The following is an 18,512-nucleotide window of genomic DNA, read 5'->3' on the forward strand; positions in this document are numbered from 1 at the left end:
TATTTAGTATTTATCTTATCTCAATCTTTACCTTAATTATATCCTTGATTATTGGAGACTCTATCTTCAAATGAGGTCACATCCTGAGTAGACATGAAATTGAGGGGGACACTATCTAACCCACTACACCATCCTAAAGTGATCTCTCTCCTCTGACCTTTTTGGTTCTTCAGGTTGGCCGACATCCTGTGTTTTGTGTTTGACTATATTGTTATTTATCTACGGAATGCTATTATCGTTGCATCTTGCTTTCTGAGGGAACACTTTGAAGGAGAGAATATACACAAGGACAGGGGCAACCACTTTAACAAACTAAATTTTAAAAAATTTACTCATGTTTTCATTAGCGGTATCAGATTTATGAAGTGTTTAAACAGAGTACAGTTATATTTATTTCTTTATAATATATACATTTTTTCAAAAAATATTTTTACATAAATGAAATTTAGCTCATATTTCATTGGTGTGTCAACACTTTGACCATTTTGTATTAGTAAAAATAATGGCTAGCAATTATTAAGTCCAGCACTCTATTACACGTTCTATATGACATTTAATTTGTGCAATCACTGTGTGAGGTCGATTATTATCATCCCCATTTTCTAGTTGTGGAAACAGAGGCTTAGGAAGATTAACTGGCCAGTAAATAGCAGAATTAGAATTTGAACCCATGTCTTTCCAATTCTAAAGACTCAACTTTTAATTGCTATTCTATGTAGTCTAACTCAGCCAAAACTAAATAAAAATCGAATAGTGTCACTGAAGGAACAATAAAAGTAATTTTAATGATGAGACTTGTAACTGTCAAATATTAAATGTGTGGATTTTGAGACAAAAATCTAATGGTGGATAGATTACATCTCTATTTTCTGGAAGGTCTTTTGTTCATACTACCTTTAGCTTTAAGTAATTGAGAGCACTAATAATCTTTTGATATATACCTGGGCTCTTAGGATCATATGTATAGAGAAGTAATGAAATGTTGAAGACATATCCCTCTAATGCTGTATCTTTATAAATAAACTAGTGTTGATTGAGAACAGTTACGTTAAACAAATGAGATTAAAATAATTAATACTTACCTTCATTATAGGAATGAAGTGCATTCCTTCAGGTTTTTCCTTATACAGGTTATCAAGCTTAAAGTGTGTGATTAGCGCTCCTAAAGAGTCACCAAAAACAGTTTCTTGGGGCCAGCCCAGTGGCATAGTGGTTAAGTTTGCATGCTCTGCTTTGGTGGCCCAGGGTTCGGGGTTCGTGGGTTTGGATCCTGGGGGTGCAGACCTACGCACCACTTATCAAGCCATGCTGTGGCAGGCGTCCCACATATAAAATGGAGGAAGATGGGCACAGATGTTAGCTCAGGGCTAATTTTCCTTATCAAAAAAAAAAACAACAAACTTTCTCTCAACTGTATTATTCCTCCATTCCAGCATGTTAATGATATATAGAGCATTTCCGTGAATAAGATATTATTTATTGAATTACCTGAAATCTGTATTTTTGAAAGCAGACTATTCCAGTTCACAGGCAGGGAATGATCCCTTACCATTTGGGCTTCCAGATGTGGGTGACAGTACTTAGTCATCTCTTTCTGCCACGGCTTAGTTACTTAATTCACATTTTTCCCTGTACTTCACCTTTGGGAAGCGATCTAGTTTCAAAGAAACATACTTTTTATGCTCTGTAATGTTTAAAACTTAAATTCCAGTTTGTTTATTAAAATGTCACAATCTGCTCACTTTGTTCCAGTGTTCTTTCCCTAATGTGCATATTTTATTAATCTTATAAATCGTATTACTCCATTTAATATGTCTCCTATTGGTTTGAGAGAAATAGATGTTTCTTAGCATATTGCCAATTACTTCAAGAGACTGTCAATGTTGGACATTATGTACAAAATTGTTGAAACTACATATGGAAGCTAAGTAGCCTATGTATTATACTAATTGTTAAGTTAAATAATATAAGCTATAAACCAGCTATCATGATAAAGAAATGAGTGAAGAAAATTGACTGATATTAAAAGTATTACAATTCAGGTAATTATTTCTTCTTGGTAAGCAATAGGAAAATGAGTCAAACATTGTTTCTCTAAGTTTTAGCACTTTTTAATTCCATGTGTTCTGTGTTCTTCTAGCGTGCATGTTCAGTGACGTCAATGCTGTGATGCTGATGTTTTTCACAGTCATAATCATTTTGTAGTTAATAATATATTCAACCAATAATTCTTTCTCCATCTTCCTTGGATTGTTTCAAGGTGATGACACAATGACAGGCGATGGGGGAGAATACCTTCGGCCTGAGGATCTAAAAGAACTGGGTGATGACTCCCTACCCAGCAGTCAGTTCCTGGATGGTATGAATTACCTGCGATACAGCTTGGAGGGAGGACGCTCTGACAGGTATTCATGTAAAGCTTACACTTGTTATCAGCCAGAAGTGAGTGCAATGCATTTTTATGATGATAATAAAAAAAGTGGACATATTTATTGGCACTTAATAAGTAGCTCACTACTCTAGTAGTTCACATGTTATCTTACTGCATCCTCTAACAACTTGAAGTGCCCATTTTAAAGAACAGGAAACTGAGGCCTAGAGAGATTAAATAACAGTAAAAGTCAAACAACTAGTAAGAAGCAGAGCCGTGATAAATAAAGAGCTCTTTACCTTTCAATATGATGTATTTAATCATCTGCCACTTTTTGTCTAGGCAAATGAAAAGGACAGTTTTGCCTTAGGGGCACCCTTGTTAAGCGGCAGTTATAGACACTTTGGGTCCCCTTGGGTTTTTTCGTTAGTGCTATAACTTCTGTGAATAACAGTATGCTGTGAAGAAGGCTTAAAAAGAAACAAATTCAGAAGGAAACTGTGTCTGGAACTGACATTTTCATGAAAAAGAATCACAACAGAATCCTGCAAGAGACTGGACATAAAAAGCATCTGAGCAAAATCTGAAGGACCCCAAGTTTCTAATAGACAAATCTGGAGAAGTTTATAGAATATTCTGAATTATAAGATCAATGTTATTTTTTGGTTATTACTAACTAGTAGAACTGGTGTTATTTTTTGAGGCAAGCTGAATAAGAACATTCTATGGTACCTCATCAAAAGTATGACTGCCAATTTAGGTTAAGCATGTGGTTGTCCATATGGTGTAATGTCTTTCTCTAATCAGTAATCTCAAATTTATAATTTTAATCTTGGCTCTATTCTGAGCTGTATCCATCATATTTGGAGTCTAAAAAATAAATACCTTAAAGAGTAGTCGATTCTCAATGGATAATTAGCAAAAAACAGCTTTTCTTGCGCTTTTTTCTTGAGCACCAATGCCCCCTCTCCTACCTTTTCTTCTTCTTTTTTTTTTTTAACAACTCAATGTGTATGTAATAAGTGCCTTTCTAGGCTGGCTTTGTGGTAGGTGCTGGAGGTACAAATATGACTAAAATATGCTAAATTCTTAGTCTAATGGGGTGAGAGAGAGGCTAGGCTAGTGGTACCCCCAGAGTGCAGCTGGAGCCCTAAGGCTCAGGCTCCTGGAGGAGATGAGCCCAAACTGAGATGGAATGATGAGTAATGATGGTGGGGAGGGAATTTGAAGCCTTAATAAGATCCTGAGCAAAGGCTCATGGAGTGTGTGAGAAACAGAGTAGTGGAGTGTTGCTGGAGGGTAAGTGTGAAGGAGCGGGGATCGCATTTGCATTTTGGATGGATCCCTCTAACAGTGAGTTAGAGGACGAATTTTAGAGGAGAGTTGTCAAAGGGCTAACCCTGGCAGTTGCAACCATCTGAGAAATTATTGCAGTAATATTAGCTGAAGTTGTTAAGAGAAGACTTGAACTCCAGCCTTGGTGGTAGCAGTGATGGGAGAATTTGAGAAATGAAAAAATTGAGAACATGTCTACAAGGTAAAATGGGCCAGATTTGGCAATGGATTTCCCCGGGTGGGTGAAGAAGAGGAAGAAGATTAGGTTGACTCCTTGGCTTCAATGACTTAGATAGAGGGTGGTCCTTGGGATCAGGATACAGAAGGAGGAGCCACTCAGGTGGGTGAGACTCGGGGGGGGCTGTGAATTTTGACACACTGATAGATTGGGACCTCACAATCTGAGATTCTTAAAAGACTCCAAATTTCAATAAAATGAAATGTTTATGGCTTTATACAAATTCATAATAATGTATGAATAATCATAGTACTGTCAGCCAAAAAGCCTTTGTTTTCAGCATGGTCTCTTTTATTAAGAATAGTGCTTGATTTTATCATTTTTCTTTCTTTGAAAGTACTTAGGTTGAGAAAGAATTTAGAACAATACTTTCTGTAAAGCAGGAGTTGATGATTTGATGATTCTACTTAAGCTGAGTACTTACCAACATGTAAGGACAGGGGATATGAAACTGACAAGACATGATTGGTTCTCCAGGTCCACACTTGCATTTCCAGAACACCAGATGTGTTCATGATCTCCAAGATAAAATTACAGGCAGTGTTTCATTTTCATGGTTTTTTGTTTATTTATTTTGCTTAGACAATTCAATATACGTTACCTATTTTTGGTAACCATTTCCTTTTCATTATTTCTTTATTTGGTATGCTTTCAATAGTACCATGCCCAGGTAGGTATTATATAGCATGACAACATGACCTTCCTGGATACATCCACATTTCTCTGCTCACTGCTCAATGTGTATGTGTGTGTGTGTGAGTTGGTGAGGGATGCTTATATTCTAGAATTATGGATTTATTCTCAAATTAGGATTTTTATTTATTAAATTGAATATCTTTTGAGCTAAAATGGTGAATATAGTACTAGAATGAAAGTCTGTGACATGCCCCAGGCATGACTTTTTTTAACGGTCACAGTTTCACCTTGTCATTGATAAAACATTAGCATGCTTCCCCAAGAGAAACCTAATTAGCTAATGTATAGTTGGAAATGATAGGAAAACGATTCTGATGCCTAAAATGTACATGGGGGCTGGCCTGGTGGCGTAGCGGTTAAGTTTGCGTGCTGTGCTTCAGCAGCCTGGGATCCACAGGTTTGGATCCTGGGTGTGGACCTACGCACTGCTCATCAAGCCATGCTGTCGCAGCGTCCCACATACAAAATAGAGGAAGATGGGCACAGCTGTTAGCTCAGGGCTAATCTTCCTCAGCAAAAAGAGGAATATTGGCAATAGACGTTAGCTCAGGGTCAATCTTCCTCACCAAAAAATAAAAATAAAAAACGTACATGGATGCAGAAGAATAAAAATAGGGACAATTTAATGTACATTGAATAAAAACACAACCAAGTTCTGATTAGTTGGATTTTGTGTCCATTTTATTTTGTTATTGCTTACAAGTTAAGAATGCTATTCAAACGCAGTGTAAAACACTAAATAACAATGAACCACAGACTCTTTTCCATATATTAAAGCAAATACATTGAAATTTTTGGATATTCTCTTGTTGAGTAGGGTTTGAAAACTCCACTAATTGAATATCTAATAAATATTGCCGCTTACTAAGATAGTAATTATTACACTTTCCAGTGAAATTACAGACTTTGATACTACCTAATATATGTCCATAAAGCAGTTGTACCATAGTGAAAAAAGTATAAATTTAAGACCATAACAAAACTTTTGGCACGTCCCTTAACTGAACAGTAAGTAAAAATCTACACTTCTTTGGATAGTGTTATTGTAAATTTATTAACTGAAGAGCATGACTTCTGAATTAATTTAAAAAATGGCAACTCTTTTGTAAAATATTTAAACTTGTTGTGGTTTTAAATCAGAGTGGACATTTCTGATCCAGAGACTTCAATTATTCCAGACCCTTGTGCTGGTCACTATTCCTTCAGAGAGAATAATTTCTCTAATGTTGGAATATTCTAAGCTTAGTTCATTTAACTAGATTCTATGACATTATAGAAAAAAAGAGCATTTAGAAACTATAAGCAATGATTAAATAACCAGTTCACCTTTAGAAGGCAATAACCAGAGTGAGCTAGAATAAAATCATAGAGGATAGAGGTATTAGACATACAGTTCCAACTTACTCGTTCTCCCGCCCTCTTGGTCCCTCAAGCTTCTCTCACTCTCTGTCTACATATCCTAATATCTTTCTCTTTCTGCCTTAATCTCCTTTTTGTGGTTGTAAGTCATTTTGTCTCTTTCTTTCCTTTCTTCTTCCTCTGTGTTTCTTTCCTGTTGGGGCTTTAGAAGAGATAAAAAATAACACCAACTCCTCCCTGCCCCTCTTGGTTCAAAACCAATCAAGAGATAGACCCAGGTATCAGGTAGATGGATATCAAAAATCCACCTTTATTACTGATGCATTCAGTCCAAATGTGGCTTTACATTTGCAGCGAAATGAGCTCTTTCAAACCTCGTTCCTGGAATAGACAGACATTTACCCAGCTGTGGTATCTATCTCCCTGACAGTGGCAATTGAGACCTGGCTGCCTTCTTTCAAAGTTTAGACATTTACAATGGTGGCAACCATGTCACTAGGTCTTATTTATACTACTTTTATTTACCATTCACTTTGCTCCCAACCAAGCTAAATTTCCATTTCCCGTTGGAGGCCTGTTTCTGCTATCCCGGTGCTGCATTTAAAGGTCAATTCTACCTGATGACAGAGTCCCCACTTGCTGTTATGAGCAGGCGTTTCTAGTCCTGCATCCCAATGCCTCTTGCTCCTTTTGTGCTGTTCATTCATATAAATCTAGCATCTTTAGAGGCCGGCCCGGTGGCGCAAGCGGTTAAGTGCACACACTCCACTGCGGCAGCCCGGGGTTCGCTGGTTTGGATCCCGGGCGGGCACCAACACACCACTTGGCAAGCCATGCTGTGGCGGCTTCCCATATAAAGTGGAGGAAGATAGGCATCGATGTTAGCCCAGGGCCAGTCTTTCTCAGCAAAAAAAGAGGATTGGCAGATGTTAGCTCAGGGCCGATCTTCTTCACTAAATAAATAAATAAATGAATGAATGAATGAATGAATGAATGAATCTAGCACCTTTAAATACGTGACGTTACAATCTGGATCTTTGAATTCTAAAGCCATGGATAGAGATTATGTAATTAACAAATCTGAGCCCAGTAGAACTTGATGGGGGAAGATGGTTGAGCCTGTAGACAGATATATCATTTCAAGATGTTGACCCCTCTGTTATTTTCCCTCTCTTGGCCCAATTCAAAACGAAATCAAGGAGAATAGAATTTAAGAGCTGGCGGTCTAGTGCTGCCTGTTACAAAACACATACAAGTGAATCTTAGCTCTCTTTGTGGTTCAAAGCAGGAGAAAAAATCAGTTCAGTCCACCAATTGAGACAAGCTTTTGCTGAGATTAAAAACCCTTTTCCCAAATAATTTAATACATTTCTAATCCTCAAATTCAAGATCAGGCCAAGGTTAGTCACAGCAGCCTGCAGCCTGTTTATGAACTGTACCATCAAAACCCAGCTGCACGACTATAAAACCAGCTGTAATTCAAGTTGCCTCCTACTGCCAAGATTAAAATGCGGTGGATGGGTTTACTAAGGCATCCAGGATGCTCCTGACTTGGCTGTGTCAGGAGACGCAGTCATCTCCAAAAGCCTATATAACACAAAATAGTGAATTCCCAAATTATATTTAGATTTCATTTTATTATAAACACACAGATTTTTATACTATAAACACATAGGATCAGACAATCAACTCCTTTGATTCATGTCACTTACCCTTTATTAGTCGGGGTCTATTTTTTAGTCATAAAACCTACAGCGGAATAGGAGGGAGAAGGCACTAAATTAGTACAAATTATCTGCCCAGTGATGATTTCCTCAAAGATAATTGAAGTTGGCTATATTGAGACCTCATAAAGATGACAGAATATGACTTACAAAGTTAGGTATATTTGCAAAATGAAAATAGTTTCTACTAACAAATATGCTAACTTGACATTTAGTCCATAATTCTACAGTGCTTCACTGGCCAAATACCGACTAGCTGACAGTAAATGAAACTTTGCCTCTATAAATATTGCGAAAGCTTGCGGATCCAGATCTCTTTATCTTCCCCTGTGGCTTTGGGCTAATATTTTGAATACAGATCTTTAATTCTTGGACTAACATGTATAAAATATAGCTTATTTAAGATATCAATCTATTTGTCATTTGATTGTACAAATTGATTAGGAAGGAATGAAATCGCATCTACGTGAATGTCAAGTTTCACCCATCACATTTGAGTATATAATTCAGAACTTTGAAATCAGATTTATCAAAAATGTAAAGCATTGATTATCAAAGCCTAAATCCCATTTTGAAGCCAAACCTCATTTCTGGTCAGTGTCCATTGGCGGTTTGTTTTTGTGCTGGCAGATGTGTCTGTGTTCTTGGTTGGTGCTTAGAAACACTTTCTTGTGCTCTTGCATCTCATCGCCACAGCAACCAGCACTCGTTGGTGCTTCACTCACCACACACAGGACATGTAAAGGGAACAGTGCTGTCCTTTGAAATAGCATTGTTGGAGACACCAGAGACAAACAAGAGGAACTCCACTTCCGCAGGAAGCATGCGTCTGGCCACAGTTCATTTCACTCTGCACCTTCCAGGGGAATGCGCCAACATTCAGTCATTCACAGTTGGAGCGGAGGAGAAAGAGGCTTGGAGAGAATGGGAAATGAGTGAAAATGAAACCTATGCTTTCATTTTATTCTCTATGAGGGCTATTTACCCCCTAATATTTTTGTTATTTGCAGGGGGATTCACATTTAACACAGATTTAAGCAATCTATTCTGGAATTATTTCCAGGGTGAATTTCTTGTATTGGCAGTAAGTAAACCACAGTTGCTGGTTTCAGACATTTCTGGGAAGAAAATGAATCAGATTAGGAGTATCAAATTTTAACTTCTGGATTCCCTTGTGTCCTTGCCATTGAGTGGTAGGAACCAGTCAAAAGGTGTGTTAGTTTAGTTGTTGGACAGAGAGGTAGGACAACGTGGAAACCTGTGTTTCCTTCTCCCACGGCTGCGATTTATGTTCCCCTGGAAGTTGCACTGTTGCTAATAGCACGCTTTTTTCACTCTCCTGCTCGGCTCATCATTTCATCCTCCCAACCCTACCACTGCTGTTGGTATATGACCATGGCCTCCTGCCAACCTACCAGCCTTCGATCCTTCAGTTCCGACAGGTCTCACACCCTGAGCCATGCCTCCTACCTGAGGGACAGTGCCATGATTGACGACACAGTGATGATACCCAGTCACCAGGTACGTGACTCTTTACCTTCACGTTTCTGCTTTCTGGAGGGCTTTTTAACACTACCTAATGCTGGAAATGTCCGGAGAAAGTTTTTTACTCTAAGGAAAAAAACATCTTAATTCAGTTGACAAACTATGATAAGATAAGAGATTTGAGGGTTTTCTTAAAACATGAAAATTATTATAATGAGCAGAGTTTTTCTAAACTAATATACTGCTCGTTTCTTCAGCTATACTGAATTCTTCTGTAAGGATTATGTATAAAAATCGGTTTCTTTATAAAATCTCTATTAAAGGAAAAAGCGAGGTAGGATGCCTTTAAAGTATAAGATGAGTGGTACAAGTTAAAATAAATCTTAAATATTTAAAATTGTTATCTATTAGAAAAGATGGAGGATTTATTATTAAATATTTTAATTTTAGAAATGATTTTATCAGTTTTGGCTAATTGGACATAGGGAAATAGATGAACACCTACTCTCTTCAAAGGCAATTACACAAATGTGATCTTATATCAATAACATAATTTAACTGGGAATGTGTTATAAGAGGTTCCTTTTTAATTCATCAGTCTTATATCATATTTTTATATGAGAATTTTTCCAGGTAATACCACCTTCCTGTGATACCACTTTTTGGAGTTCATTATATTTTACTTTAATTGAAGGAAAGTCTTATTATTAAATTCAATGTTCTTTGTGTTTAGGTGTCAACTCTAGCCAAGGAGGCAGAAAGGAATTCTTATCGTCTCAGCTGGGGCACTGAGAACTTAGACAACGTGGCTCTTTCTTCCAGCCCTATTCATTCAGGGTGAGTGAATCAATATTATGTATCCAGATCAAGAGGTATAAAGAGATGAGAGTGAAAATAACAGCTTTGTCCAGTAGCTTTAGCTGATGGCTAGCTTACAGGGGAAGTGACCTTTGTTTAAACTTGTAAATAACATTGCTTTATCCAACATGGACTCTATCCACAAAAACAAACCAGTAAAAAGGGTTGAATTCAGCATAGAAAAACTGACTGTTGTCTTAAAATAACTAGTAGAATTGCATCAAACAGCTTGCTAACTAACCGGAATACACAGATGACCTCCTTACTGTTCACATTTTGTCTTTAAGACGTCTTAAAAGAAGTGCAGGATCATTTGCTTTCTAGAAAGTTCTATTTACTAAGATTAACTAACTAGTTTAAGAAATACCTTTCCTCACATAGTAATGCATTTAAAATAATGCTTACGGAAGTTTGAGTCACACAGATAGATAGAGGAGTTCATATGCTGTTTGAGGTAGGGATATACTAAAAAGGCAAATTTGAATGCAGCCAGTCAGGTTCTCAGTCTTCTTCTAAAAGTCATCCAGGTAATATATATGCCACTACTACTTAGGGAATGCTGCCTGTTTACCTTAACTCATTAAAAAGTGGACTTTGAGTTAATAATTTTAAACATACTTAAAGATGTTTTTAAAGTGTTAAGAATTCAGTTATGTGGAATATAAGTTCCTTAAAGAGTTTTAAATTGTAACACTGTTCAAAATTGGTTTTTCCCTTACATTTTAGTAGTTTCAAGTCATACAGTAATAATTTCATAGTTATATGTAAATTTTAAAATATTTTTTCATTTAATCACTTTTTTTAAGCCCTACCCATATTTTACATATGTGTGATGCTTTGGTTTAAATTATTATCCCAAACTCTTTATCCATAATCCCCAGAACTATTTTGAGTAGTGGATCCTTTCTTGTTTTTATTATTCTAAAATGTTCTCCTTTCAGGAAAGCATTCTGAGATATTGTAGTTAAAAATTTCGGACCTCTTACTCTAATCTTTTACTAAAGGCTCATAGAATATAAAATTAGTTATATTGATATTGAAAATAATCATAATGCTCTTTTTCTTGTTAAATAAGTGAAAGTTAGTTCCTGATGCAAGAGTTATTGAAGGGAATAACAACCAAATTAGGCCTCATCCAAATTTACTTTCATATTTTTAAGTATAAAATGAGATAATTAAAATCTGACAACTATGAATTATTCAAAAAACATAACATTTCATTCTGCTACTGAATTTCTCAATGATGAGAAGAAGGAAAAGAAACTTGGACCTAGAGTGTTGAAGGGTAATAGAGCAGAATCTAGAAACCATAATAAAGTATTTGAAGTCCATATCCAGCCTACAAAGTGACAAGATTATTTTAGGCAAAATGTGATTAACTATTAATAGCTGAATTTAAAAAAGAGTCAAAATGTTGTGGTAATACTTCAGTTTTCAAAATAAATAATTTACTTTAAAGAAGGAATTTCTTAAAGAAGTCTTTTAACTACTCAAGGTCAGTAAGTACATCAGTATACATACCAATTATATAAACTAGATACATATATAAGTAATTATAGTTGATTACTTATGATGAACCAAGAGCATCCAGTGGTTAAAGATTAATTACATATTAAGATAAGGATCTTTAAAATCTTGGTCTCTAATAAACCAGTTTTTCTATGAATTTCAATCATGATCACTGACTCTAAATAACTCTTAACTCTGTACAGTAGAATCTCCTGGGAGCTTCAAAAAATACTGATGCCCAGGCCCCAGCCCAGACCAATTACATCAGAATCTCTGTTGTTGGGGCCTTGGCATTGGTATTTTCTATAAGTGCCAATAATCCAAATATATAAGTTTTATATAAACTGTTAGAAAGGAACATCTTTGCCTAATAAAGCTTTGATTATTAGGGAGACCTAGGTAATTAACACATACCTAGTTCTCTCAAACATTTTTTATCTCTTCCATTCACTTAGGTATTCATTCTTCACACATTGTTGAATTCTACAAAGTACCAATCCTTGGGCCAGGCACTAAGGAAAATAGATAAGTAAGACCTAGCCCTTACCTTTAAGAAATGCATCTATATGTTGTTATTTGAATTTGGAAGACAATTTGTAGAAGAGAGAGAGCGTGAGGGTTAAGAGTGTACTTTGGAGACAGACCAATCAGAATTCCAGTTCTGGCCCTGACACTCAATATGTGACACTGAGCAAGTTATGTAGAATCTCTGCATTTCCGTTTACTTATCTGTAAGATGGATGTTATGTTATGACTCCCATAGGGGAGCTTTAAGGATTAAATTCTTAAATAATTAGCATTTTTCCTAGAAAGAATAAGTACTCATTAAATCATAGCCATTAGTAATTATACAATCCCTATAGACATCTTCCAAATCTTTCATAAATTCCAAATCAGTTAAGCAAAATGTATGCTGAGTCCTCTAAATACCAATACCAATGTGGTGCAATTCATAATGGTAATGTTTGATTTATTGTTATCGTTATCAGATAATCTATCATCTAGTAATGTCTCTCGTATTGAACAAACAATGCAACAGATGACTCTAATAGGGTGGGTAATTACCATGAAAGCTCAATGGTTCTGAGTGTATTTGAAAGCTACCATTATATTAATGTATATGAATAACATTCATAATATCCTATCATGTAACAATGATTTCTTGTAATTTTATTCGTTACACACCAGGTTCCTGAGTAGTAGTTTTTATATATTTTTCAAGGAACTGAGTTTCTCTTTAATTGATAGGATGAATTCTTAAGCCACTCTAAAATCTGCCCAAAATGTAAGGAAAAAAAATGATATTTGATCGAGGGGATAATAAAGTTGGCTTTTTTATGCACATGCCACTAATTTTGTGTATAACGTTCTATTAGATTCCATAAAGAGATTTTACATTATTAGAAGACATAACTTCTACCAATATGCAGTATTAGTGTTTTTTTTTTACCTCTCCTCTGTGTTTCCAATGACTAATGTCCTTGACTACGGGAGAATAGGTATCGGTGATTAAAAAACTGTCCTGCCCAGTAGATATAGCCAATGTCTGGCAAAAGAAAGGCTGACAGTAATATTTTCATTGTTGTCCTAAGGGGTTGCATTAGTGATTCACAGTCTAACCAACAGTTTTTTTCCAGCATCCCAGTTATAATCATACCAACATAATCTTGGGCAAGAATTTGAACTTTACAATTCTTCTATGTGAACCTAAAACTACTCTAAAAAAAGTTTATTAAAGAAATGTGAAGATATCAGCTCAAATAATGGAAGTTGATATTTGAGATGCAAGGAAGTCAATCAAAGCTGTTTCTCATTTGACAACAGTAATATTTATCTAAATACCCATAGTAGTTAATTTAGTTGTTCATGTATTTCAAACACCCTAGGTTTTCTTAAGGTACACGAAGGTAAATTCTTTTGGATGAAGAAAATTATTTTATAAGTAGTAAAACAACTATTTAGTAAGGTTGGATTTCTGGTCCATTAAACATGTATCCTTTCGTATATCATCAGGTGTTGAAAACACGAGAGAACTGTGTGAAAACTTCTGGAGAGTTTTGAGGAAGAGCAGACTCAGGTGGAAGAGGACTGAAAGGCAGGGCTGTAAGGGGGATTAGTCAACATGACCAGTGAGCGGGACAGCAGTCCCCAGAGCAGGGAATGAAAGTCTTGAAAAAAGCACTAAGACTTTGCCTAGTTTTTTGTTACCTGCTAGTAGGTAATTAATGTTACCTACTTTGCCTTATAGTTTATGCTACTGTTTGTCATGGAAGCTGTTCTTTAAATTGTGCCTTTTCTGTGTACATTTCTTCTGTAGTAGCCCAAAAGGGCATTGCCATTATTTTGAAAGTATTAAAAGTATGGATGAAAAGCTTTGGAGACAGACTATGTCCATCAAATCAGAGACTTTGTAGCTTTCATTATAATGCCCCTTGAGGCTTGGTAGCTTCTTGAGCACTTTAAGTTCCCCCACAAGCCAGTGTTGAATTAGGCTACAAATCCATATCTGGTGATTTTATAAAATCCTCAGTTCCCTGAGTCACCACAGAGCCCTCCTCCCTTGCTACTTCTCTCAGTATTTGCATAGAGCTGTATCTCATTTGTATTTCCATCTTTTTTTTCAATGAATGCTGAATTGGTATATAAATGTTATATTTCTGTTGAAAGTCACTTCTGATTTCCTTCTTTATATTTCACTTTATCCATTCCTTCTCTGTGCTAAAGTATCTATTCTGTTGCAGCCGCACCTCTCCATGTCTTGATCGTGACAACAGCAGGTGAACTTCTGCATAATTCCTTCTCTGAACATGTTGCCTATTCCTCTCCCCCTTTACCATCTCCTTCTGCATAAACCCGCCTCAGGATGCTTTAGTGTGAAGATACCTAGCCAGAGAGAGAGAGAGATTTATATTCTCCAGATCATGGCCATTGCTGAATTCCCCTTTCTCTACGGTGAAAAGAAATTTTGTGCCAAAATTAATATAAACCTGTTCTATGAACGCCTGTCTTGGTCATGGATCTCTACCTCTTAGCTTCTTTTGTGGGAATAAGTGCTACATAGAGCTGAAAAATATTATTCCCAGCAATTATGCAAATTGGTTGAGCTATGTTAAAGTTGTTATTTAAAGGTTATGGTTTTAAGTGTCACTTAGCAGGGGCTTTTTAAACTATGTTCTAGGTGAACCAAAGTCTAAAAGTTTATTAACAGTGCATTTCTTTGCTCCTACTGCTTTAAATGCCATCTTTTGATATTTTGGAAATTGTGCTATTGAATGATTCTAGTCAGTGTTCTAAAAATATCCATTGTTCTATGTTATTTCGATAAAGTTATTTTTAAAGGTTCTTATTAGACTGCTGATGATAGTATTTTTATTATACAGTCATCTTTCATGATACTACAAATGGTCCTCAAATAAGACAATTTAATATTTCCAATTTTGAAAATTTTATATCCATCTTTTTACTTTTTCTGAAACACTAACTATTATGTTTCTAAACATGAACATAGTGAGTGGTAAATAATTGGTGATTTTTAACAAATCTGAGCCACTTTTTTCAAAGGCATTTTCTATCTGTTTTTCAATTTATGGAATTTGGAAGATTAGGAAGGAATTAAGGGAATTATAGAAGAAAAAGAGTTGCTGATATGATTTTCTCACAGTACCCCAGAAATCAGATTTAATGTAAGGCCCTCTTGCTGTGTATATGTGGATCACTGAAGCACCCTGATGACTTTATTTTTTCCCATTTTCACCCAATAACTAACTCTGAATGCTGCAGTCTCCTTCCTGTCCATACCCCGTGGTCCTGGATGAATTAAAAGTAAACCTAAGGATTAGTAACTTTTGAGGTGGAGGATGTAGTCCTCAAAAGACCAGAATCATTGTTTTCTGCTGCCTCCTCTAAGCATGTACCTGTTTAGCTAATCAAATCGCAAATTTGTAGGCAAGTTATCCGCATAATAATGGTGGATCGCTTTTGCTTTTATTCCTTTTAAATTGTGATAACGTTGTATCTCACAATTTAGAAAACTCCAACAAGAATTTCTACTTTGCATGATTGCTGAATTTCGTTTGGAGAGTAAGATATGCAATTAAACCTGAGTATGTTACATGGTATTTTTTGTCTGTACAGTCTTGTCAATGTTTATTGCGGTGTTTGTATACATTTTCTGCAAAACTGCTCGTTGACTGTTTTAACCATAACAAACCAAACCATAACCATAGCAAAAATAATATCTATTTCTTGGAATAATAGCAGCTTATTTTCCAAAGAGGAATTCTTCCAGAGCATCTGAAATGGAACATTTCAGTAGGTTTCCTAACCTAGTTAACAGTAAATGGTACATAGAATTTTAACATCAGAAGGCCGCCTTAGAGTTTATTTAGTCACAGTCTCTCATTTCATGGATGAGAAAACTGAAACCTAAAGATGTTAAGTGACTTGTCTGAGGTTACAGTAATAACTCAAGACAGAGATAGATCTAGCGATAGATCAGAGACAGATCCAGGAAGGAGCATGGTACTTGCTGCATTGTCTTGTGCTCTGTGACAATAGTATTGTTATATCTTATTTAAATAGTAAGGTTCATAAACTAATAAAGACTTCATCATCATCTTAAATTGCCTTAGCAAAGTTCTGAGTTCATTGTAGGTATTCAGTAAATGTTAGTTTCTCCATTTATTTTTTAGGTGTTGTATTATATTGTACTATAATGTTTAAGACATTCGAAGTAGATAAAATCATATGGGTGCAGGGAAAGAGAATGACATTTATTGAATTCTATATGCCTTACCTACACATGATTTAATCCTTACTGTACCCTTAACTGGTGACATGATTATCCCTCATTGACAGATGAAGCTTCAGTCTTCCAGTTCATGGACAGCAGAGCTGAGCTTCAATCCATATCCCATCTCCTCTGTGCATATTTAATTACATATTTTTACTTCAGTTCCTTTCATCTCCAAGTGTTTGCAGGCATTCTCTTGTCCCATTTTTAATCTCCTGAAAATATGAGAAAACCATGTTTATTTAATCAACTCTAGTATGTGAACTGATTCATCTCATGACTCACACCTTCCATCCTTTCATTTTTTCCTATGGTACAAAAAAGTAAGTGGTCTCTTACAATCTGCTTTGTGCTTTTTGAAATGGTTTTATGCATTGCAGAATAACTATCCACTAATTCTACTACCTATCCAAATAGTGTCACCTTTTGATATTCTGATATTTTTAATGAAAATGCTTAACTGGTTTTATATTATAAACTATTGGGATTAACTAATTAGCATGTTGACTTGTAAATCTAAAAAGCTTTTCATCAGCACCTAGATATAAACTTGAATCATTATTTCTCTTATTCCTTCTTGTTTGAAGAAAAGACTTTTCAGTATACAATTTTACATATTCAGCTTTTTTATTGTTTATTCTGCAATTACATGATTCGAGTCTGATTTGTTTAGAGTATTTCCTTGCTAAATTTATAGACATTTTTATTCATTTTGACTATTAATATTGAGCTCTTTCCTATCTTCTAATCCTTTGTTTCTTTTATGACATCTTTTTGTTTTGCTTTATTATCAATCTTTCTCTCTCTCTTGCTAAAGAACATCTCCTCACTAGAGCTTATCACTTTTTGTTAGTCTGTTCCACTTTCTTTGGTTATTTGATAAAGAAACAAAGACTAATTTTCTTTGGAAATTTAATTTTTCTTTTCTCTGAGTTATGCATATTGGCACCTTAATTTTTCCAGTTTGCTTTGTGTTCTGATGCAATACTTCGGTATTATTTTCCAGATCTATAATGACACCAAGAGGCTTAGAGTTAAATGTATCTATTTGCAGCTTCAGTCTTTAAGTTCTTTTATTTTGATTTCCCAATCTTTGGTCTGTCTTCGTATAATTTCACTCCTAATAAAATGGTTTACTTTGGTCTAGTCAAACTCTCGGTTTTTGCTTACTCCCATTTCCTACTAATCCTTTATCAAGGGAAATAAATTTATTGGTTCTCTCATTTTGGAGCAGGGAAAGGCCTGTAGAAGAATATTTAATATTAAGGATAGTCCTTCCCAACTATCTTGCTATTTTATGAGCTGAAACAGCCACGTGTAGTAATTTAAATGAGTTCTAACTTGATTGGTTGTCCAGAGACCAAATTAAATTGCCTTCTACTTTAGCCTTCTTCTCTCTTTATTAGACAGATATATACAACTTCTTACAACTTGCCCTTTTCAGTCTTCCATTCACTCGCTTGTTCAACAATTATTTATCAACTACCTATTATGTGCGCCATCCACATTGTGCTGGGCCCTGGGGAAACACAGGAAGGACTATGGAGAACAAGGTCACTGCCATTATGGCACTTATATGGCTCCTGTATGTGGTTATAATTAATTTCTCATTGACCAGGAAAGTAAGTGATTCTAAGTAAGCAAAACGTCATGTGACATCTGGACCTTAGACTGTGAACATCCTGGCAGCAGCAACTATGTCTTTACTTTCTGTGTCCTCAGTTCCTAGCAGGGCACCTGGCACTTAATAGGAGGGTAACAACCATTGCATGAAGAGCATGGAAATGGAAGTTATGGAGTAAATGAGAACAAAAGAGGATTTCAAAAGGAACAGTCAATGACACAAAAGCAGAGAAAGTAATCAAACACGTAGTTACTTAAACATTGTTACAGCCAAGAACATAGCTACTTCAATTAATGCACCACTGGAAGATATCCTACGTGTTCTTCTAGGAGGAGGCTTTGTATAGGCTATAAGCCATCATCAGAAGAGATGTAGTGGAAATACAACAGCACATAATGTGAGTGTGGAAACTCCCTAAATGCCTTCAAAAGCTACAAATAGTATTGAAGATTGATAATATTAAGCAGATGTATTGTAACAATTCCTTACTAGTTTGAGTCCCTGTTCTGTTCTCTGATGGT

General features: G+C 35.7%; 1 protein-coding gene across 18 annotated transcripts in view; it reads left to right on the forward strand.

Annotated features, from left to right (window-relative positions):
• ANK2 (ankyrin 2) overlaps positions 1-18,512 on the forward strand; it is a 617,273-nt gene that overhangs the window by 547,832 nt on the left and 50,929 nt on the right. For 14 of the 18 annotated variants that reach the window (XM_058549938.1, XM_058549940.1, XM_058549939.1 and 11 more), the window contains 3 exons: positions 2,261-2,405; positions 9,142-9,244; positions 9,942-10,045. In XM_058549938.1, the coding sequence (XP_058405921.1) occupies positions 2,261-2,405; positions 9,142-9,244; positions 9,942-10,045 (352 nt within the window). The remainder of the gene's footprint in view (positions 1-2,260; positions 2,406-9,141; positions 9,245-9,941; positions 10,046-18,512) is intronic. The other 4 variants (XM_058549934.1, XM_058549936.1, XM_058549943.1 and 1 more) reach the window with 1 other exon arrangement.

Source organism: Diceros bicornis, chromosome 11 (assembly GCF_020826845.1).
Source record: "Diceros bicornis minor isolate mBicDic1 chromosome 11, mDicBic1.mat.cur, whole genome shotgun sequence".
Lineage (NCBI taxonomy): Eukaryota > Metazoa > Chordata > Mammalia > Perissodactyla > Rhinocerotidae > Diceros > Diceros bicornis.